At 42.0% G+C, this 19,795-nt stretch overlaps 1 protein-coding gene across 1 annotated transcript in view; it reads left to right on the top strand.

Moving 5' to 3' along the window:
* eea1 (early endosome antigen 1) overlaps positions 1-18,637 on the top strand; it is a 28,576-nt gene extending 9,939 nt beyond the window's left edge. Inside the window, exons 11-29 of the mRNA XM_083893454.1 lie at positions 241-579; positions 656-805; positions 1,105-1,224; positions 2,151-2,354; positions 2,444-2,644; positions 3,240-3,353; positions 3,455-3,610; positions 4,747-4,886; positions 5,787-6,117; positions 6,249-6,350; positions 7,856-8,050; positions 8,171-8,353; positions 8,623-8,808; positions 9,500-9,631; positions 10,240-10,425; positions 10,538-10,776; positions 12,293-12,413; positions 12,511-12,609; positions 13,727-18,637. Of these exons, the coding sequence (XP_083749580.1) occupies positions 241-579; positions 656-805; positions 1,105-1,224; positions 2,151-2,354; positions 2,444-2,644; positions 3,240-3,353; positions 3,455-3,610; positions 4,747-4,886; positions 5,787-6,117; positions 6,249-6,350; positions 7,856-8,050; positions 8,171-8,353; positions 8,623-8,808; positions 9,500-9,631; positions 10,240-10,425; positions 10,538-10,776; positions 12,293-12,413; positions 12,511-12,609; positions 13,727-13,849 (3,321 nt within the window). The 3' untranslated portion in view covers positions 13,850-18,637. The remainder of the gene's footprint in view (positions 1-240; positions 580-655; positions 806-1,104; positions 1,225-2,150; positions 2,355-2,443; positions 2,645-3,239; positions 3,354-3,454; positions 3,611-4,746; positions 4,887-5,786; positions 6,118-6,248; positions 6,351-7,855; positions 8,051-8,170; positions 8,354-8,622; positions 8,809-9,499; positions 9,632-10,239; positions 10,426-10,537; positions 10,777-12,292; positions 12,414-12,510; positions 12,610-13,726) is intronic.
* The last annotated feature ends 1,158 nt before the right edge of the window (positions 18,638-19,795 follow it).

The raw sequence follows: 19,795 nt of genomic DNA on the forward strand, positions 1-19,795 counted from the left end.
CTAGAAATGCCACACCTCACTTTATTCTTGACTCTTTTAATCACATGATGTGAGAGTGCCTTGTTGCAGATTCTATCATGCCAAACATATTAATTTAGAACACTTCTTGCTCCCTTTCCCAGGGTGGATTAATTAATCCCCCCCCCCATCAATCTTCATCTTTTTCTCATGAAAACCTGCATCCACATTTCGAACAGATGGTGTTCATCTGACAGATTTTGTCTTCTCCTTTTTTGTCAGAGTCTGTCCGAAAAACTGTTACGTAAGGAGAAGGAATATCAGGTGCTGGAGGAGAGTTTGGGTGCTGAGAAAGTTGCCAAGAAGGAAGTTCAAGACAGCCTGAGGGAGAGGGAGCTGGAAGTCCAGGAGCTGCAGGCTCGGGTCTCAGGGACCGAGACTTCCCTGCAAAAGAGACAGACAGAGGTCGGAGAGAGGACTGAGGAGGTGGCAAAGCTGAGAAGTGAGATTAACGAGCTTGAGGTGAAACACGCAGAGCTCAAGGTCGAGAGGAAACAACTTGAACAGCAAAGGGAAGAAAAAGAGAGCAAGGGCGCTCAGCAGCAATCTGAGATCAGTCAGGTGAGTAAGACTGACACAAATGAAGACTATTGCATGCAGCACAGCATAACAAATGATATAAATGCACTCTTTCTAGCTTCATGCCAAACTGCTGGAGGCAGAGAGACAGCTGGGAGAAGTGCAAGGTCGTCTGAAAGAACAGAGGCAACTCTCTGGGGAGAAACTAAAAGATCGCGAACAGCAGGCCGCCGACCTGCAGCTAAAACTGTCACGTGCAGAAGAACAGGTAAGCATCAGAGGAAATGACTCATCGCTGCAAGGGGAGTTAATGCTACGGATGAGTCACAACATTTGTACCAAAAAGTTTTAATAATGAATAGCTAAAGATATGCAAACGCCGTATTGGTTTGAAGTATGTTATTTTTTTGGAAACAGGATTATAGATGGTCCAACTGGATGGAAATTGACTAAACACAACAACGAACAAATCAAGATTTGTCAGACTGTTGTGCGATAATACAGAAACAGTCGTATTCATGTCATTACACTTATATATACTGTATATAAAAAAATTTCATTTTTCAGTTGAAGGAGGGCACCAGTAAGAGCACAGACTTGCAGCACCAGCTCGAGAAAGCAAAGCAGCAGCACCAGGAGCTTCAGGCGCTGCAGCAAAACACCAATGGCAAACTCCGTGAGGCACAGGTCTGTTCCACACTGAGACATCGCTAACAACCAGTGACGTGCGGTGAGCTCTAAGGTAGGGTAGGCAGGCAGTCACAGACCAAGACGTACACACATACGTTGCAGACGGTGCCCCATGCAATCTGAGAATATCAAGATTGTAGTACTGTACTACAACAGAAACTTAAACTGTGTGTGTGTGTGCGTTGTGTGAGAGGGAGGGAGGGAGGGAGGTAGAGAGGGTGCATTAAGACTTGCTTAGTTCATTTGAAGATGAAGTCCATGCGCCGTTCCTTCTTCACAAAGTTGTCGATGACAGAGTCTCCTGACTTGGCCTTCAGTTGACAGAGTATACAGAGTTTACAGTTGCTCTGTCCTTATTCTTATGCCACTACTTTGAAAAGTACGTATCATTTTCTGTCCCTTCCTTTGGAGAAGGTCTGGTAGCTCAGGCATGGGTCTCCCCTCTAATAAAAGCTGCTGTTTATCATCAAGTGCCAGCCTTAAGAAATGTTTAAACCTCTCATTTAGAGCCATCATTACCTTCAGTATCCTCCTGCTAAATTGCTGAACGTAAAACAGCGAGAGGGTGTGACGGTGTTGACAATTCACGAAAGTAGAAGAGAAGGTCTGTGCCTTTGCTCTGTAATAGAACGCTATGTCGAACGGCTTGTGCAGCCGCTGCCTGACCAGAAAACAGCGCTGTTGAGTCGCTTTTATTAGACTATGAAAATCACCAAATGCGGACAGATTCAAAATTATCTGAAATTAAAAAATACAACATTTTCCAGCTTGGGTAGGCTCTGCCTACCCTGACCGCACGTCACTGACTATTATATACTTGTTCATGTGTGTCAGTGCTTTAATAGACTGAAACCAGTGAAGTAAAATGTGGTGCATACATTTTTTTAACCATTCTGTCTTGTTGGCTTGTCCTCATGCTGTAGAATGACCTAGAGCAAGTGCTGCGTCAGATTGGTGATAAGGACCAGAAGATCCAGAACCTGGAGGCTTTGTTGCAGAAGAGCAAAGACATTGTGAGCCAGCTGGAAGCTGAGAGAGAAGACCTATGCGCAAAGATCCAAGCCGGCGAGGGAGAGACAGCTGTACTTAACCAACTAAAAGAGAAAAACCATGCACTACAAGAACAGGTAGCTTAAAAAGTCTACATCTCTCTAGTGCAGACGTGAAACAACAACAAAAACACACACCAATTCCCTACTTTTTCTGCATCATAAAGGTGACACAGTTGACAGACAAACTAAGGAACCAGTCAGAGAGCAACAAGCAAGCTCAGGATAATCTACATGAGCAGGTACAGGAGCAGAAGACGTTGCTGCGTTCTGCCCAGGACAGAGCTCTCACCCTGGAGACGTCGGTCTCTGAACTCACCACTCAGCTCACAGACAGCAAGGAGAAAGTAGGACAGCTAGACACTCAGGTAAGCCTGTAAATGAGTATGTCTATGGGCCTGAACTGCTATGGTACGCAAAGACGCAGAACAATCGTGTTTGTGTAAAGCCATTCTATGGAAATCGCTCGTGTGACATGGAACTAATAACTTAGATGTCAAGTATGATGTATTTAGAATTTATAAGGATGATGATGATGATGACACCTATTAAACAAACAGCAGAACAAGATCAATCATGCTTCCTACATGGCAGCTTCAATTTGGCTGCTAATTTCTTCCATACAGTATTTTTAATGATGTAGTAACAACAACTTAAGAACAAATTGTAAACTCCCACACGATGTTATGTCGACATATTTTATATCTATATTAGTCAATAGATATAGAAGCACACACTGAGATGGTCATCATAAATATCTGACACTGTCAGATAATTTCCATGAGCTGTCTTAGGTTGCAGCCCATGTTTGAAGCTCATTCAGAGTACAATGTTGGACCCATGATTAAAGTAGGATTGTTGACATAACTAATGTCACACAATGTATACTGGGCATAAAATATGTTGAATATAATAAGAGTTTTAAATTTTGATGGTGATCATGTTTGTTTGGTTTTCCCGCAGCTGAAGGCAAAGACAGAAATGCTGCTGTCTTCTGAGGCAGCAAAGGCTGCACAGAAGGCCAACCTGGAGAACAGCCTGGAGACTGCTCAGCATGCACTGCAGGACAAGCAGCAGGTGAACCCTGTCACGTGGAATATAACACATTACCTTCACCCCTCGTGTCACTCGAGCCTTAACATCTGTGTGTATCCCTTTCCCATCTTCTTCTTGCGCAGGAGCTGAATAAAGTTCAGAAGAAGGTGGACGAGCAGGCTCAAAGACTCAAGGAGAGACATGAGCAGTGCACGCAGCTGGAAACCTGTCTGAAGGAATGCAAAGACAAACTGCTGGCCTCAGAGCAGCGTGTTGAGCAGGTCGAGGGTCTTAATAAGGTTTGTGTTGAGTCTTCATACAGTGTGCCAGAAATTCACCATGTAAAAGACATTTACATTTAAATTTGTGACATCTTATGGTGAGACTGCAGATTTCCCTCCCTTTCCCACATGTATCAGAAAGGACGTTGTTTATCTTTGATTGTGCATTAAGCGTTCACTCTAAAATGCTAAACACTCTGGTTTGTTAGCCCCGTTAGAAACTACAGAGGCAGCACAAGATGGCAGCCTCTGTAAAGCATGACCTAGATAAAAGTATATAAAAAAGGCTTCTACGAAAACCAAACTGTATCATTTTGAAGCTATTATATATTTATTAGGGTGGCAACGGTTCAACAAGCCCACCGTTCAGTTAGTATTGCGGTTTTTGGTCACGGTTTTCAGTTTAGTTTTTATTTTAGTTTTTTCTACAAACCTAACATTCTATTGAGACATGATGACTGAGGCAGAACCTCCACACCTGCTACATAAAAAGCTAAATAAATTCAGCCAGTTGTGGCATTACATAAAATGTTTAATTCCAAACAAAATACTCATATAGCTGCATTGTTCACAATACATTGTGTGTGTCTTAAATGGCTTTACTTGAACTGTATATGAAATTGCTTAAATCTTTGGCTATGAACAGCCCAACAGCTTTTGTTATTTCTTTGTCTGAATTTGTGGGAAAGTAAACTTGTCCAACTTCGTCCTCGTCCCACAGTGGATTTAATAGAGGACGTTTGATTTTCTCCTCCATTCGCCGTTCTCCATAACACCGTAACGCTGTAATGTTTGGCTTCCGTTTCGTAAACATTGTCCCTAACATCGTGTGACATGTCATTCCTATCGTGACAGTGAGTTGGACAACTAGTGTTGCGTTCATGAATGTGGGGGAAAAACAAGTCGCTTATAAACACATTTGCACACACACTCTAATCCATGCAGAATCTATTTATCTAGAATAATAAACACATTTAATGTACACCCCTAATTTTTACAAATATTATGTTTCATTTCTCTCCAGTTAGCTCTCTTAAGAACACGGTACTACTACACACACCTTATTTGCATTGTGTCTCTTCTGGTTTGTTAGTAAGTGCACGATTGTGCAAATATACATTTTACTGAATTAATTTGATGTTTCAAATGGACAGAAACTGGAGTCACAGGTTGGAGAATTGCAGGCCGCTCGAGACCAGGTGCAGCAGGATGTGCAGAAGTTGCAGAAGGAAGGGGTGGAGGTTAAACGGAAAGCTAAGGAGCTGCATCGTTCTCTAGAAACAGAGAAAACCGGGTAAGATGAAGTGTGCACTCTTTTTGTGCCGAAGCATTAGATTTATACATCGTTTTTCTGAGTTACAATACCTGGCACTGTTGCTACTACTAAAAAACAGTACATTTAAATGACTCAAAACAGGGTTCCTACACAGCATGGAAAAGTATGGAATTTAATTGGAGTAATTTCCAGGTCTGGATAAGTATGGAAAAGGGGAAAAAATTATGGAAAAATGTTTGTGTTGATTCCAGACCATTATCATACTTTCTAAAATTAAATATATTAATATATACGGATCAATTAAAGTTACTAATGTAACATAGCCTACCTGTAGATGATATGAAACTAATCAAGCTGCTGTAGCATGGTGTCGAGTTACCAGGGTTACTGTTACTGACTGCGATTCTCATTTATTTATTATTTTATGTCGTCGAGCTAGCCATCTACTGTCGGCCGTGACAGTGTCATGGGTCAATGCAAGTTTTCCTAGGGCTGACTTCATGAATAATTAGTGAAGGATTTTAAAACCATTTATTTACATAATAAGCATCTAACAATTGGTATTCAGTTTAATATTGACTGAAAAAACCTCTGAGATGTCTGGAAAAGTATGGAATTTGAAATGGAAATGGAAATGGGATGGGATCTGTAGGAACTCTGTCAAAAGTAAATGGAATTTGATAGATTTTCAGTAAGCTAAGCTGCTAAATTGGCCAGTATTGTACAGTATGTGTCGAACATGCACTGTATATCTAACTGATTATTCTGTCAAATTGATGTGCTTCTTTCATGACTATATCTTTATTCAATTATGCTCTATTTAGTCTAAAATTACGGTATTTGTACTTTCAAGTTGTTTGTTTATTTATATTTTGATTAACATTTCCTAATGTAGACTACATTTTGTTTGCCATCAAGGTCTGCAGCACTACAGGAGGACTTAAAGAAGAAGACGACGGCTTTAAATGACATCCAGCAGCAGTTGGAGCGCTGCGAGCAAGATAAAGTTGTTCTGAGTGTGAATCTGGACAAGGTGACTCAAGAGGGAAAGACTCAGCATGCAGAGCTGGACAGGAAAGCTCAGAGTCTGACAGTAGACCTAAAAAAGACCCAACAGGAGAAAGAAGCTCAAAAGAAGGAGCTTGTCTCAACTCAGGAGAGCCTAGGAAAGGCTAACAAGGCACTGAAAGAGAGTCAGAGTCAACTGGACACAGAAAAGAAGGGCCATAAGTCAGCCATGGAGGAAAAGGTAGGTTTGAAAACCTCAAGACAGAAATAAGTAGAACTCGTGAAGACAAATCTGATATTGTTTTTCTATTGCTTGACTTTCTGGAATACTACATAACATCACTGGCACATTATTCTGTCTGAAATCTTCAGGAAAAGTCCAATGAGAAGGACCGACGGGAACTTCTAAAAAATAATGAGACCATTACAAAGGCACTGGAAGAGTCTAAACAGCAGTTAAAGCAGATTAAAGAGGTGAGCTTCTAAAAATAAAACACTATGGGCCTGATCTACTAACGTGCAAAAACGTGTGCAAACTGGATTGCACACGCAGATTTGCATTGATGCTGATCTACTAACAGGGCGCAACGAGGAACGCGTCCCTCAGACGGGCAAAATGGCACTCGCAACCCATTTAGCGTTCTTGCCTTAATGCATATGCAATGTGGGGCCGTTTACACGCAATTTTGGAGAAAATGTAAATATGTTATTTTAGCACACGCAAAGTGATTTATCAAACCTGAAACTGATTGCGGTGCTTATTTTAGCGTCTATATTTAGCACGTTTGAAAGGCAGGTCTTAACTGGCACAGTGGTGCGCACACATGGCTGCGGTTACGCATATATCCTCTGAGAAATCCATAAACAAAAATACTTTTTGTAAATCAGGAAGTTATGCTTTTCCAGAGCATGTTCAACTACGCTTATTTGGTGTGAATACATTAAATATAGATATCCAGAGGAGATATGCGTGTTTGTACTGGTATGGGCTTACCTTGGTCTGCAGTTTGTGGTTCAAGGAGGGGTCGTACCTATGTTCCCCGGTTAAGACCAGAGGAACGGGGAACCCCGCTTTACCTTAACGGGTCCAGCTCTAACCTGGTCTATTCTCGGTGCACGGCGAAGTGCAGGTGGCACAGTGCGCACACGTCACCAAAACCTCACAGGCAGGTTACCCTAACCCTTCCAGTTCCAGGCACATTTAAATGCAATAAACAATCACTATTTAATGTAACTATCTGAATCAGCTATAGATATATCATCTATATCGATTGTCCTGTCGCCTCTGACGTCAGATCAAAGGCTGTTGGCACGCGTAATGGAAACTCAGCCTGACTGAATGAACACAGATGAAACCAGGGACGGACTGGGACTAAAAAGCCGTTGTGATGATCCGCTTTATTTATTTATTTACTTATTGACAAGAAAGTCACACATCCATTGAAAGTAGACCTATGTGTAAGCTTGAGAGAAACAGCAGAGCGCTCCCTGGCAACATCCATAGTCCATAGTTGTCTTTGTTTGATACGTCAGGTAATGATGGAGCTGTCCAAAATACCGACGCAGGATTAAAATAATAATAATGATATTAAAAGGTCCTATGGACCCGGGGAACAAGGACGTCATATCCCTCGATCTCAGTTATCTGCTCAACGTCAGCTGTGCTTTCTGTTCAGTGGCTTCAAATTTAATTCTGCGCTTCCGTTGAGTCTGCTCTTTCTCCATGTTGACAACCCTTGACTAGCGCAAAATCCTCATTTAAATAGGGCGGTCTTAACCACTTCAGCACCTGTAGTCAATTGCGGTCGCAATCTTAGTAGTTCACCCGCAAAACGAAATCCAGTAGCAGGCGCAGTCTTTAAGCTCGCGCACGCAATTTAGCGCTCGCTATTTGTAATCTTAGTAAATCAGGCCCTATGTATTTTGTTCTTTTCTGAATGTAACATCTCAACAACCATTTAATGTCTAAAAATGACCAGGTGGAGAAGAAGCTGAAAGGACAGCTGAGCTCATCAGAGCAGCAGCACTCAAAGACTCAGGAGGCACTAAAGGAAAAGGAGAATGAGTTGGAGAAGCTGCAGGCACAGCTGAAGACAACTCAGGGGTCCTTTGAAGAGGAGCAGAAGAAGCTGAAGGGACAAGTGACAGAGTTACAGGAAGTCGGTGTCAAGAAGGTAAGTAGCCATTTGTAGACCAAGTTCATTTTCAGTCTACTTGACTTCATATATACTGTGCCAGTCTAGCCTCAAATGTAGTTGTGTATACATTTAGTAAAGTTGTGCTTTTGTCTTCAGGCAGAGGAGGAGAGTAAACTGAGGGCCCAGATGTCAGAGCTCGGCAAGGAGCTGAGCTCTGAAAAGAGCCGGACTGCAGAGCTGCAGAAGACCTTGGTGCAAAGTCAGGAAAATCTTACTAAGCTTCAGTCTGACTTCTACGGGAAAGAGTCAGAAGTTTCTGCTCTGCGTCAAGACTTCAAGGTACGTAAATGCCCAGTAAAACCTTTCCACTTTTCTGTTTCAGGAAAAACTCATTTGAAAGATTTTAGGCCCCGTTTGTTTGAAAACTTTTCTAGCTGTTTGCATTTGCTTTTTTTTATATTTCTAAGATCATCTCATCAACAGTCTGAAACAATAAAAGCCACTAAATTGCCAAGTGGCATTCTTTAGCCGATGTAAATTTTATTTTTTTATGGTTTATTTTATTACTCACTGTAAGTAAGTGACTTTTGAACTTTGTTTAACTGAAGGCATCAGAAGAAAAGCTGAGCTTAGCACAGGAGGAGTTGGCTGCTAACCTCAGCCATCAGAGGGGTTTGGAGGCTCAGATCCAGGAACTGAAGACGAGCCACAGCTCATTGGAGCAGAAGCTCAGTCAACGAGAGCAGAAGCACCAACAGCAGGAGCAAACACTGAAAGAGCTACAGAAGCAACAGGTCAGAAAAAAAAGAGTAACACGCATGCATTTGACAGAATGAAATTAGGACAATTAAAGGTGCCATATGTAAGAATGTGGCCAAAAACAATGTGTTTGAACATTTCTCATATATTGAATAACTATTCTAACTGTTTTAACTCATTTTTTAACAGTATTTTTAACTTCACAACAAAAAAATGTCAGGTGGCACAACCAAATATTTATAAAAATATATATACATTCCTAATATTTATTTTAAAATCAATTATTAAGGTGTCTACACTAGATAAATATTATTATATTTATCATTGTGTCTTTTTTTTTTTTTACAATAATTTAAAGGTGCCATATGTAATAATGTGGCCAAAAACGGTTATTACATTCAAATTCAAAATACCGAGGTCTTTTAGGTTTCGTTTTTCTGACGTAACTGGCAACCCGTGGTTGCTCGGCAGCTGAGACTCTACTGACTGCAATGATTGGTAGACGGCGGTAGGTGGCGCCACATGCCAAAACATGATTCATGATTTGCAGTCTGCAGAATTTTTTTTTTAATGCAAATATTTTGTCTGTACTGTTGTTGTTGGTGAGTTCAGTTTGTTATATGAACATTATTCCTGAGTCTCTGTGACATATTAGGAGGATTTTATGGCCAGTTGCTTTAGATTTATTACATAATGCACCTTTTAATTTTAAACTGTGCTTAACAGAATCACATTAAGGAGGAGCTGGGGAAGGAGAAGAGCAAAGTGGAAGAGCTGAACACAGCCAAGAGTCTCCTGGAAAAGAATAACAGCAAGTTAACATCGGAGATAAAAGCACGAACAGAGAAGGGCGAAAAGGTCAGTCATACACAGTTCCTTTTCATTCAGGGAGAAAAGAGGGGATACAATTTAAATTATAAAAGCCTCAGTAATCCAATTGTTAAAGGTGTATAATGGTGAGACTCTGACTCCTGTGGCTGTCACATACCACACAGTGTCTACAGTGCGTACAGAAGTCTCTCTAAGACTACAAAATCCAAATGATATTTTAATTTAAAGGGATTATACACTTATACAAACATACTTATGGGTAGTATATTAAATCTCTGCCTCCTCAATGTTACACTGCTGTTTGTCATGATTGTGTCTGACATACACAGATTAATGCAGGGACACTGCAGGTCATTGGGGCCACATTCTTCAGGAGCATAACTGAGCACGCTTGAGTTGGCAGTTTGATAATCTGGATTTTCTTTTTTTTCTTCTTTGTATTGAAGCTTTAAACAAAGTACCATTCACACGTTTTTGAGCACAAGTCTTAAACTTGATGTGAAGATCTGACTAGGCTGTTTAAAATCTACAATCTAATCTTAAAAATGTGAGGCACTGCTTGCCTCTTTCTTTGCAGAACTAAACCATGACCAAAACCAACGATTATGCTTGTGGTTGTTATCTGTTTATTTCAGGAGCTGGGTGAGTTGCAGGAAGCCAAACAACTGTTAATCCAGCAGAAGCTGGAGCTGCAGGGTCAGGTGGAAACTTCTCAGGCTGCACTGGACAAAGAGCAGAAAGAGCACCAGGCCACCAGGGACAGCAGGAGCCAAAGAGAGGAGCAGCTACACGCCCAAAACAAGAAAGTCCAGGATCAGCTGGTAGACTCACTCACTCAATAACTAAAATCTAGTTTAAATTAACAGATTAAATGTAATTCACTCACCGTTGTGACTCCTCTTTGCTGTTTGTGTTCCGTGTTTCCATCTGAAGTCAGCAGAGAAAAGAGCCAAAGAGGAGCAGGTGAAGCTCGGGGAGGAGGCTGAAGCTAAGCTGGGTTTGCAGGTGACGGCTCTGAATGAGAATGTGGCCACGCTGAAGCGAGAGTGGCAGGGAAGCCAGAGGAGAGTGGGTGAGCTGGAGAAGCAGACGGATGAGCTGAGAGGAGAAATCGCTGTGCTGGAGGCCACAGTCCAGAACAACCAGGATGAGAGACGTGCTCTTTTGGAAAGGTGAGTTGGTATTTGGGGTGAATTTCAATTCCTTGCTTAACCCTCAATCTCAAAAATGCGTGCTCCCTCTAGTGCAAGTGCTGTCCCGATTCTCAGAAAAATGAAGTTGAGGGGTAAGTTTAAGGACTGTATCGCCCTCAATATTGAGATTTTCCAAGACCACCCTTGGGAGCAAGGGCTACCCAGGATGCATTGCATGTTTTCACATAACAAAGATGGCGCCGAAAGCAGCGAAACGAGTACACTACAAATTAAGTATTTTCTTTGTGAATAGAGATATAAAAATGATGAAAACCATTGTATTATCTTAGTTTAGGCCCATATTATGGATTACTGACGTCTTTTTTGCGTAACATTTATTTTACGATCTTTTGTCAATAGCCGGCCGGTGCGGACACACGATCGTTTGCTATGGTTTCCTTTTCAATAAGCCGTGGTGTGTGGTAACTGTCAGCTGAATATGTCCGTGGTTGTGGTATTTGTATGAGTATCATCTTAACTAACTGACAACCTAATAACAAACCGATCGTAATAAATAATCGTGATGTAAATGTGTTCTTCTTCTTCTTTTTTGGAGTTGACAGACTGGAAGCAGCTTTCGCGTTATTCTGCCCCCTACAGTCTGAAGACGTATCTGCATTTAAGGGGTGTCCCTCAACAGTAACCCTCAACACTTGGTTTTGAGGGCCAGTTAAGATTAAAGCCCAATTTATACTCCTGCGTAAAGTGCTCTGCGTAGGCTACGCAGAGTCCTCTGCGTCGACGCAGAACCTGTCGAAGAGCCTCTGCGTCGTCTCTGGGTGCACGGAATATTTTTTAAGTGTCCGTCACTCCGTCAAGGGACAACGGAGACGGCAAGAGCTGCGATTGGTCCTCAGGACAGGCCGAGCGAAGCTGCTCTGTGCCGGCTCACAGTGAGCAGCGAGCGCTACAGAGGAGCGGAGCTGAAGACCGCCGACTTTGTCGCTGCCGAACTATAAATCCGTTATATCTTAACACACACAGCACATGTTTAGACTCTAAATGGCCAATTTCTCGCCTCAAATTATCTTAAAACTGCGTTCCGGGACACAGAAACGTGACAAACGGCCGCTGTTTCAACAACAACAGTCTTTCTCCCTCGGACGCCATTGCTCACTGTAGCCAAAAGCACAACAACCTTGCGCAGCGACCCCTACTGATCGGGCGGGAAATTGCAGCGCCTATCCGTCACCACGACGCAGAAGTATAAAGGCTCGAGTGGTCTACGTGGTGACGCAGACGGATAACGCATTACGCAGTCGGAGAAGTATAATGTGGCCTTAAGGGTCGAGCTTGAGGGTTAAGATAGGAAACGGAATTGGCCCTTGTTCCGATGTGTAACTCTAAAGTGTATGTTAAAGAGCGAGCTGTGTATATAGCTCCTACAATAGAGTTTCTCACTCCTGGTCCTGGGGAGCCACTGTCCTGCATGTTTTAGATGTTTCCCTAATAAGAAGAACACAGACATAATCAGCACTGTGTGCGTTTGTTTCAGGTGTGTGAAGGGGGAGGGTGAGATGGAGAAACTGCAGGCCAAGATGGTGGAGCTGAGGAGGAAGGTGGACGATACGACAGCAGCCATGCAGGAGCTGGGCAGAGAGAACCAGTCGCTCCAGGTCAGTTACCGAACACAAGTATATAGTATAGAACAAAAAGAAAGATGCTGCTGATTTCCTCAGAGTGAAGTCAGTTGGTCTCTGTTGGTGCTTCCAGATCAAGCAGTCACAGAGTCTGACCAGGAAGTGGACGGAGGATAACGAAGTGCAGAACTGCATGGCGTGTGGGAAAGGTTTTACTGTCACTGTCAGGAAGGTAAATATGAAACGTTCTTGAATATGTATTTCTACTAAAGCTAATAAGTAACTTTTAGACAGAGAATTCTAAGTAAATCTGTCTGTGCTTTTATACAACGTACAGTGAACTTTCACCACCACATCTCAACTACCATGTTTCTAGGGCCGGGTAATTCTTACAATAGTTTGTTAAAGTGGACCTAGAACAGAAGTTCCAATTAACGCTATTTTTTAGTGTGTATCTGCGTCCTTACCTTGTTTACGAAGCCCTGAAGGTTCTAAACAAACATTTCCGCCATTGCTGAGAACGATGTGTTTTATTGTAATCTCGGGCTCAGCGAGATCTCTGTAAATAACCGGTCCGGTTATGTAAACACCGTTTCTCCGGAGCAGCAGATCGTTCTGGTCCGGGCACTAGTCCGGGCCCATCCGGTTGCGTACATTGAACCGCAGAACAAGAATAACGTCCGTTGTGGAGGTGTTTCATGCGGGACAGTGTCTTCTGACTCTGGGTCAAAGTCATAAAAGGGACTGCGGCGGGGAGTCGTGAAAAGCTATTTTTAAACATTGTTAAAACAATGTTTTGATAATGAGTAGCAGTGCATCCACCGTTCCAGAGGGGGGAGCTGCGCTTCTGAGAGCGGGTGTGCTGAATAGTATTGGCCAATCACAAGACTCTGTCTTCTGGGGGTCAGAGTTCACTCTGAAACATCACGACTCAGGAACAGCGTCAGAAAAGAGGATTTCTATTGGCTCGTTTACAGCAACTAGGAGGTTTTTGACCATAAAAACAAGTTAATGTATGTAAGAAGACCTCCATAACTAACATATATGTGCAACAGGACCAAATCTATGTGAGCTTTAATGTCTCAAGACTACCTTCACAGCATTTGCTGACATTTTTCTTCATTAACATCTGAATCGATACACGCATATTCAACGTGTCTCTTTATTCTAAGTTGCGACAGGTGTGTATTCCAAAGTTGAATCATATCTGAAACTATTCATAGAAGCTTTTTGGCGTCTGCAGACGTACTCCGGCCTCTTTCAGCCATCTTGCTTTTACCAGCACAATGTTGCACAGCTTTATAAAGTAAATGTTTGATTGACGTCTCTTCTCCTCTGTGATCACCCAGCACCACTGCAGACATTGTGGAAATATCTTCTGTGCCGAGTGTTCGTCAAGGAACGCCCTAACGCCGTCCTCCAAAAAAGCAGTACGGGTGTGTGAGACATGCTTCGAGGATCTCCAAGGCTGATTTCCCGCACATCCCTTTTTCCTAAACCCAACACTCCCACCTCCCCCAATGCTTTCCCCCCCTCCCTTTCCTACTCCAGCAGGCAGAAGAAGGAGTGTCTTTGTCGTATTTAATGTGCACTATAAAAGACAGACCCAGTCCAGCCAGTGGCTCTGGTGTGGAGGGAAATGATTGCAGAGACACAGAGAGCCCAGAGAGAGGTGGGGATTGGTCAGGATTGTCTGTATCTGTTTTTGTGCCTTTGCTACTCCTGTGGACTGCCAGAGAGCAGAGACAGTGAGAACCACGCACCATCTATCTCTTTGAGTTTGTGTTCACATCTCATCACATCATTGTTTGGTGTCATTCAGTGGCTGCTTTGTGAAACGTTCGGTGTCTGTTGTCAGGAGGCGGTCGGTCGGTGTGACTCTGCGAGAGTGAATGGGGGAAATAACCTTTTTGAAAGTGGCCCTGTTCAGACATGGGGCCGTATTTATCAAGCGTCTTAGAGTGCCATTTTACACTTAAGTCCTGAGAATTTGTGAAATTTAGTCCTACTCTCAAACTTAAGAATAAGAGCTATTTATCAACTGTCTTAAGTCTAAGAATCACTCCTACTCTCCCAGATATTTAAGAGACCTCCAGAGGTGTCCTAAGTGGTTAGGAGTTGCCAGTAGGGGATGGCACTGAGGTGAGAAGGATGTGCTGGCTTTGGGTGCTCATCATCATGCTTGCATGATTGTTGCCATTTTGACACGCAGACATTCATCTCATAGTAAAACACATTAGATCAATTAACAGCAGCGTCCGCAATGAACGCACACGGACACGATCTCTCACAAACACAGTCTACACACTGGTGATGCACACAAGGATTTTAACGTCAATTATGCAACCCTAACGCAAAAGACTCCGGAAAAACAAAATCTACAACCCAACACCACAGCCTGGATTGAACAGCATAGCTACCATAACCGCCTACAAGTTTATAGGTAATAACAGCCTACCAACTCAACAGCAACTTCACTCATTAATTAATCAAAACCCAATATTAATGATACTGTCAGTGATCACAACTGGCTTTAATGACACAAATTAAAAGTTAAAAGTAACTCAAATAAAAGCAAATCTTGGACCAAATCCACAATTCAAAACCATTCCGACACAATCCTTTAATAATAGTAATAGTAGTACCACAGTAGGCTATAACAATTGTGTTGCCTCTGGTAGCGGTGCGTCTTATAAACTGGTCTGCGATTATTTCCAGGTTATTATTCCTTGACAATGTCTTGTGACAGTTCAGTATCAGCTTTGGACCGCAGATAGGTTTTCTGACATCACAATGCAACCCGTTGATAGGTAGTGGTCATTAACATATCAATGACAAGAGTGGGCTGGCACATGTGAGTGCTTGGCAATCTCCGGGAGCACCCACAGAATTGGTGCCTATGCTCCCATTGTCCATTTCAGTATTTCTAAGATATTTCTTTATTCTTAGACATGGGATTCCCTTTCGTGATTGGTCATTTCTATGGACACGGAAGTGACGTTACCTAAAATTTAGTTTACGGCACATAGTACTGTCGTAATTCAGCTCTGAGAGTGACACTTAAGATTCAGTCCTACACTTCGCTGAAAGTGTGAGTAAGACGATTGATAACTAACTTTTAAGTGCAGCTTTCAGCGAATAATTTTTTTACTCATAAGTCTGCTCTTAGCAGAGTTCTTAAGAGTAATTCTAAGACGCTTGATAAATACGGGCCCTGGTGTTTAGTGTCTGTCCTCAGTGATCTGATCCCATGTGAGTAGTAGCGCTAAGTATGACTGTTCACAGCTGGCAGTAGAATACGTCCTGGATGTGTTTTCTGTGACCACATGAGATTTAAATTTGGCTTCTCACGTCATAACTCCATGTGAGTGATTGGTTTGTTCGTCTCCATGTTTGAACGTGACGGACCGGCGAGCTGTCCAGGGTGTAGCCACATTTCACCCTCTGTCAGCTGGGATTGACTCCAGCTCTCCACGACCTTCATGTGAAGTGGTAAATGAATGACTATACAGATGTGTTTGATGTCAGTGTGTGTGTGTGTGAGTGTGTGTGTGAATCAAAGATCTACTTGCGTGAAATAAGTTTTAACCATTAGATTAGTTATATATATATAATGGTCTACAAATAAATTAATGTATGTCAGTGAAACTGCCACAGATCAGAAGACATCAGCTGAAGAAGCTGTCTCTAATCTGTCCTGAGGATGGATTACGTTCATGCAGCTCAGGGATGTGAACACATGAGGACAAATTGGGAGTGTGCAGAGTGAACGTGGTCAGTGATGTTGAAAATCACTGCTGCCTAACAAAGGTAAATGCAGGTAACTTATTTTTCCACCCACAAATATCTGTAAATCCAATGTAACCACACATTTTTCCCTCTCCGTCACTCTGTGTATGCATCAAATAGATCTTTGAAAAAAAAAAAAAAAAAAGTTTTTATAACCAAGGAAGAGAAACTTAGTATTAAAATATTTTTGTAAATTCCTCAGCTTTTAGCTCTTTAGCTGATAGACTGCGTTTAAAGCCTGTAATGTGGATCGTACCTTTGAATGCAGTTGTGTTTCTGAACTCCTTGTTCAACCGTCAACGGCAAAACTGAAGACGACCAAAACCTGTCACTTTAACAGCTGAACTTAGAGTTAGGATTTCTTAGAGCTGCATTATGTTGTGTATTTTAACGTGGTTAAGTGTCGTTAATGTTGTGTTGTGTCGTATCATGCGACGGAAGGGAAGAAATCACCAAATGGAGCATTTTTATTTTTTGATTATGAATCTCCAACTGTTTAAAAAAAAAAAAAAAAAAAAAAGACGAGCGATTTTAACATTTCACTCCATTCAGTTTCTGCACCAGCGATGATTTGTACATCAGTTACTGCAGCTTTCCTTTGTGCGGCAGCGTGTTCATGAACTGTGTGGAAAATGAATGTGTTCAGCCTATTTCACGACCAAAGAATGTCTGCAGCAGGAATACAGACCAAACAGACGCCGTGGGTTTGTTGTTCATATTTCAGTATTTTTCTAAGCGTCTCTTTTGACAGCTTTTTTTAGTTTTAAATCATCACAGTGTCAGACAATTTTATCTGGAACAGACGTGTGACCATCCGTGAGGCGAGTTTTATATCAGATATCAGTTTCTTTTTTGTTTCGTTTTTAATTTTGGTGCTTTCTGCGGACTGTAAATGTGTCTGACTGTCTGTGTTTTATTTAGTGTGTTTTTTTTTCCCCCATTGCTGCTTGTATCATCCATAAAAAGCACTGATTACTGCTCAAAATCTGCGTGTGTGTGTGTGCGCAAGAGAGAGTTGCTGTAAACCGTGCGAGTGTGTGGGTCTGCTGAGCTGCATGGTGCGAGTGTTTGCTGCTCAGATTGTGGACGTGTCCGAGGGTGTTGGTGCTGCGTTCAGGTGCAGCGGTTCATGTCTCCTCTCTGTAGAACAGGGTCCCTCAGTCTGGGTCATCCGGACTCACTGCCCTGCATGTTTCAGAGCAGATGTCTCATGATAACGAGTTATTTCTGTAATATTGTTTTTATTGTTGTTCCAAATCAAAAAAAACACTTTATTTTGAAATTATGTTGCATATATTACATGACGGAATATCAAGATACAATTTTAAGCTCATATCACCCACCCCTACCAGACTGCTGTTTTTTATTTCCCAAAAATTTGACTATTTTTCTCTAGACCAAGCCCTGACTAGACTAAGCCCTGACTAGACTACATATGAGTTTGAGAGCCTGTTTTAGACTTTTCCCTGATCCAACACACCTGATGCAAATAAATGGGTCGTTCAGCAGAGCTTATTGACCAGCTGACCATTTGGATCAGGTGTGTTTGAGCAGGGAAACATCTAAAACATGGAGGACAGTGGCTCCCCAGGATCAGGAGTGAGAACCCCTGCTGTAAAACTTCATTCCTGCTTTGTTTGATTTTCAATAGTTGACAGACACTGAAAGCCAGGTGACGGTGCAGGCTGTTCTGACACTTTTCCTCTGCAAGACTCAGGCTTAACCAAATTAGCTCGATATGCTTCACCATCTCTATTGCAAACTCATAAACGGCCGTCTTATTTTTTTTTCCATTGCATTAGTTTTGTTATGTCTACCTCAGATTGGCACAGGAAAAGCACTATTTACAAACCTTAGATGTCACATGTGTTGTAAAAAAAAATCACCTGCATTTGATCAAGAATTTGAAGTTGTACAGTCGCTTAAACCTGTAGAGATGATTTGCACCTTAATCTAATCTGGGCTCCTCCATATGGGAACCCAGCCTCAAATGTAGGACCACCAATTTTATTCAGGCTTGAGATTTTCTACCCTACATCTCTTTAACTTGTCATCAACACAAAGTCTGTCTTAATTATCTTTGTAAATGTTTGTAATGAAAGAGAAATCTGAAATCTAACACTTGTGGACATAGAAACAGTGAAACAGTATGAGTGTGTGGATCCTTCAGCGTCTGGACTCATCTTTACATACAGCACATGTAGACGGTGAACCGTGGCTTTGCTTCGTGTTGCTTTCAGTTATCATGCATGATGACTTTTACTGGCCCCCGTGGGCTCGTGTTCTCTCCATGTTTGGAGTCGGATGTGGTGATTGTGAAGGTGTGCCTTAGGCTGACGTCGTGGACATCGCTCGCTGGCGTCTTCACCAGCGAGTTGTGGTGAGTTCAGTTCACCTGAAGGACGAGATCATCTTATTTATGTTCACATGTACCAGTTGATTTTCTAATGTTGTCATGACAAAACCTAAATAAAACCCACAGTATGTTTCTATTTTTGTGTGGATTTTGTGTGTGTATTTCAAGAAAAGTGCAGCCATTTATAGTTTTAGGGTGAATTCCAATTCCTTGCTTAACCCTCAATCTCAAAAATGTGTGCTCCCGCTAGTGCAAGTGCTGGGGGCCGTACCCATGTTCCCCCGGGTCCTATGTTCCCCGCTTTGTATGAGACCGGGGAACATAGGACCCTTTCTCTAAAAAGGGTCCTATGTTCCCCGCTGTTCACCCAAAGGGTTCCCCGGGTAAGGGTCCTATGTTCCCCGCTTTACCCGGGGAACATAGGACCCTTTTTCAAAGAAAGGGTCCTATGTTCCCCTGTCACATACAAAGTGGGGAACATGGGACCTTTTTTGGGAAAAACGGGGAACATAGGACCCGGGGAACATAGGTACGACCCCCTTCAGATTAGCAGCGGCTAAATTTTGATCACGGAAAACAAATGACGGCTGCTTTGACCACGGTCTGACACATTACTGTTTTAACACATCATCAACTCAGGACACCTCGAAACATGGACACAGGCTTTTATAGATCTTTTTATTCTATATTTTAACTCATGGAGTTTCATATTTGAAAAGCCTTCCTAAAGGCCATAAAAAGCCCAGACAAATCTTATTTGTTTGTCAAATGATTCCGTTTTTATGTTTTCTTTGTTTTATGGAGCAAAGAAACCAGAAAATAATCACATTTAAAAGCTGAAACAATCGGAAAAAAACAATAAACCGATGATCGAAATAGTTGACGGTTCATTTAGTAATCGATTATTCGAGTAATTGTGCTCAATGGGAAAATTGCTTTTTGGGCCCCATGAGTATTTTTTGTTGCAGTACCCAGAGTGGCCACCAGGACAGATTTGGTAACATGGCTACCGGTGCCTCCACTACTACAGGAGAAGAACACTTTAGAATTCAAAGAACACAACAGCACTTTAAGATCTGTCAAGACAAATAAGAGAATTAAAAGCAAGTTTATAATTGTTTATTTCACTAAAGTGTCTTATATCATTATTTTGGCACAGACGATAGTATTCTGATGAAAAAGAGTTTGTTTGCTTTTTAATTTTTGAGCAAAAACTTCGCCTTGCTCGTTTCCGTGAACAAAAATTAAAATAAAAATGATATATTTTGTGAGT

This window comes from Microchirus variegatus (genome assembly GCF_963457635.1).
Source record: "Microchirus variegatus genome assembly, chromosome: 8".
In the NCBI taxonomy this organism is placed as follows: Eukaryota; Metazoa; Chordata; class Actinopteri; order Pleuronectiformes; family Soleidae; genus Microchirus; species Microchirus variegatus.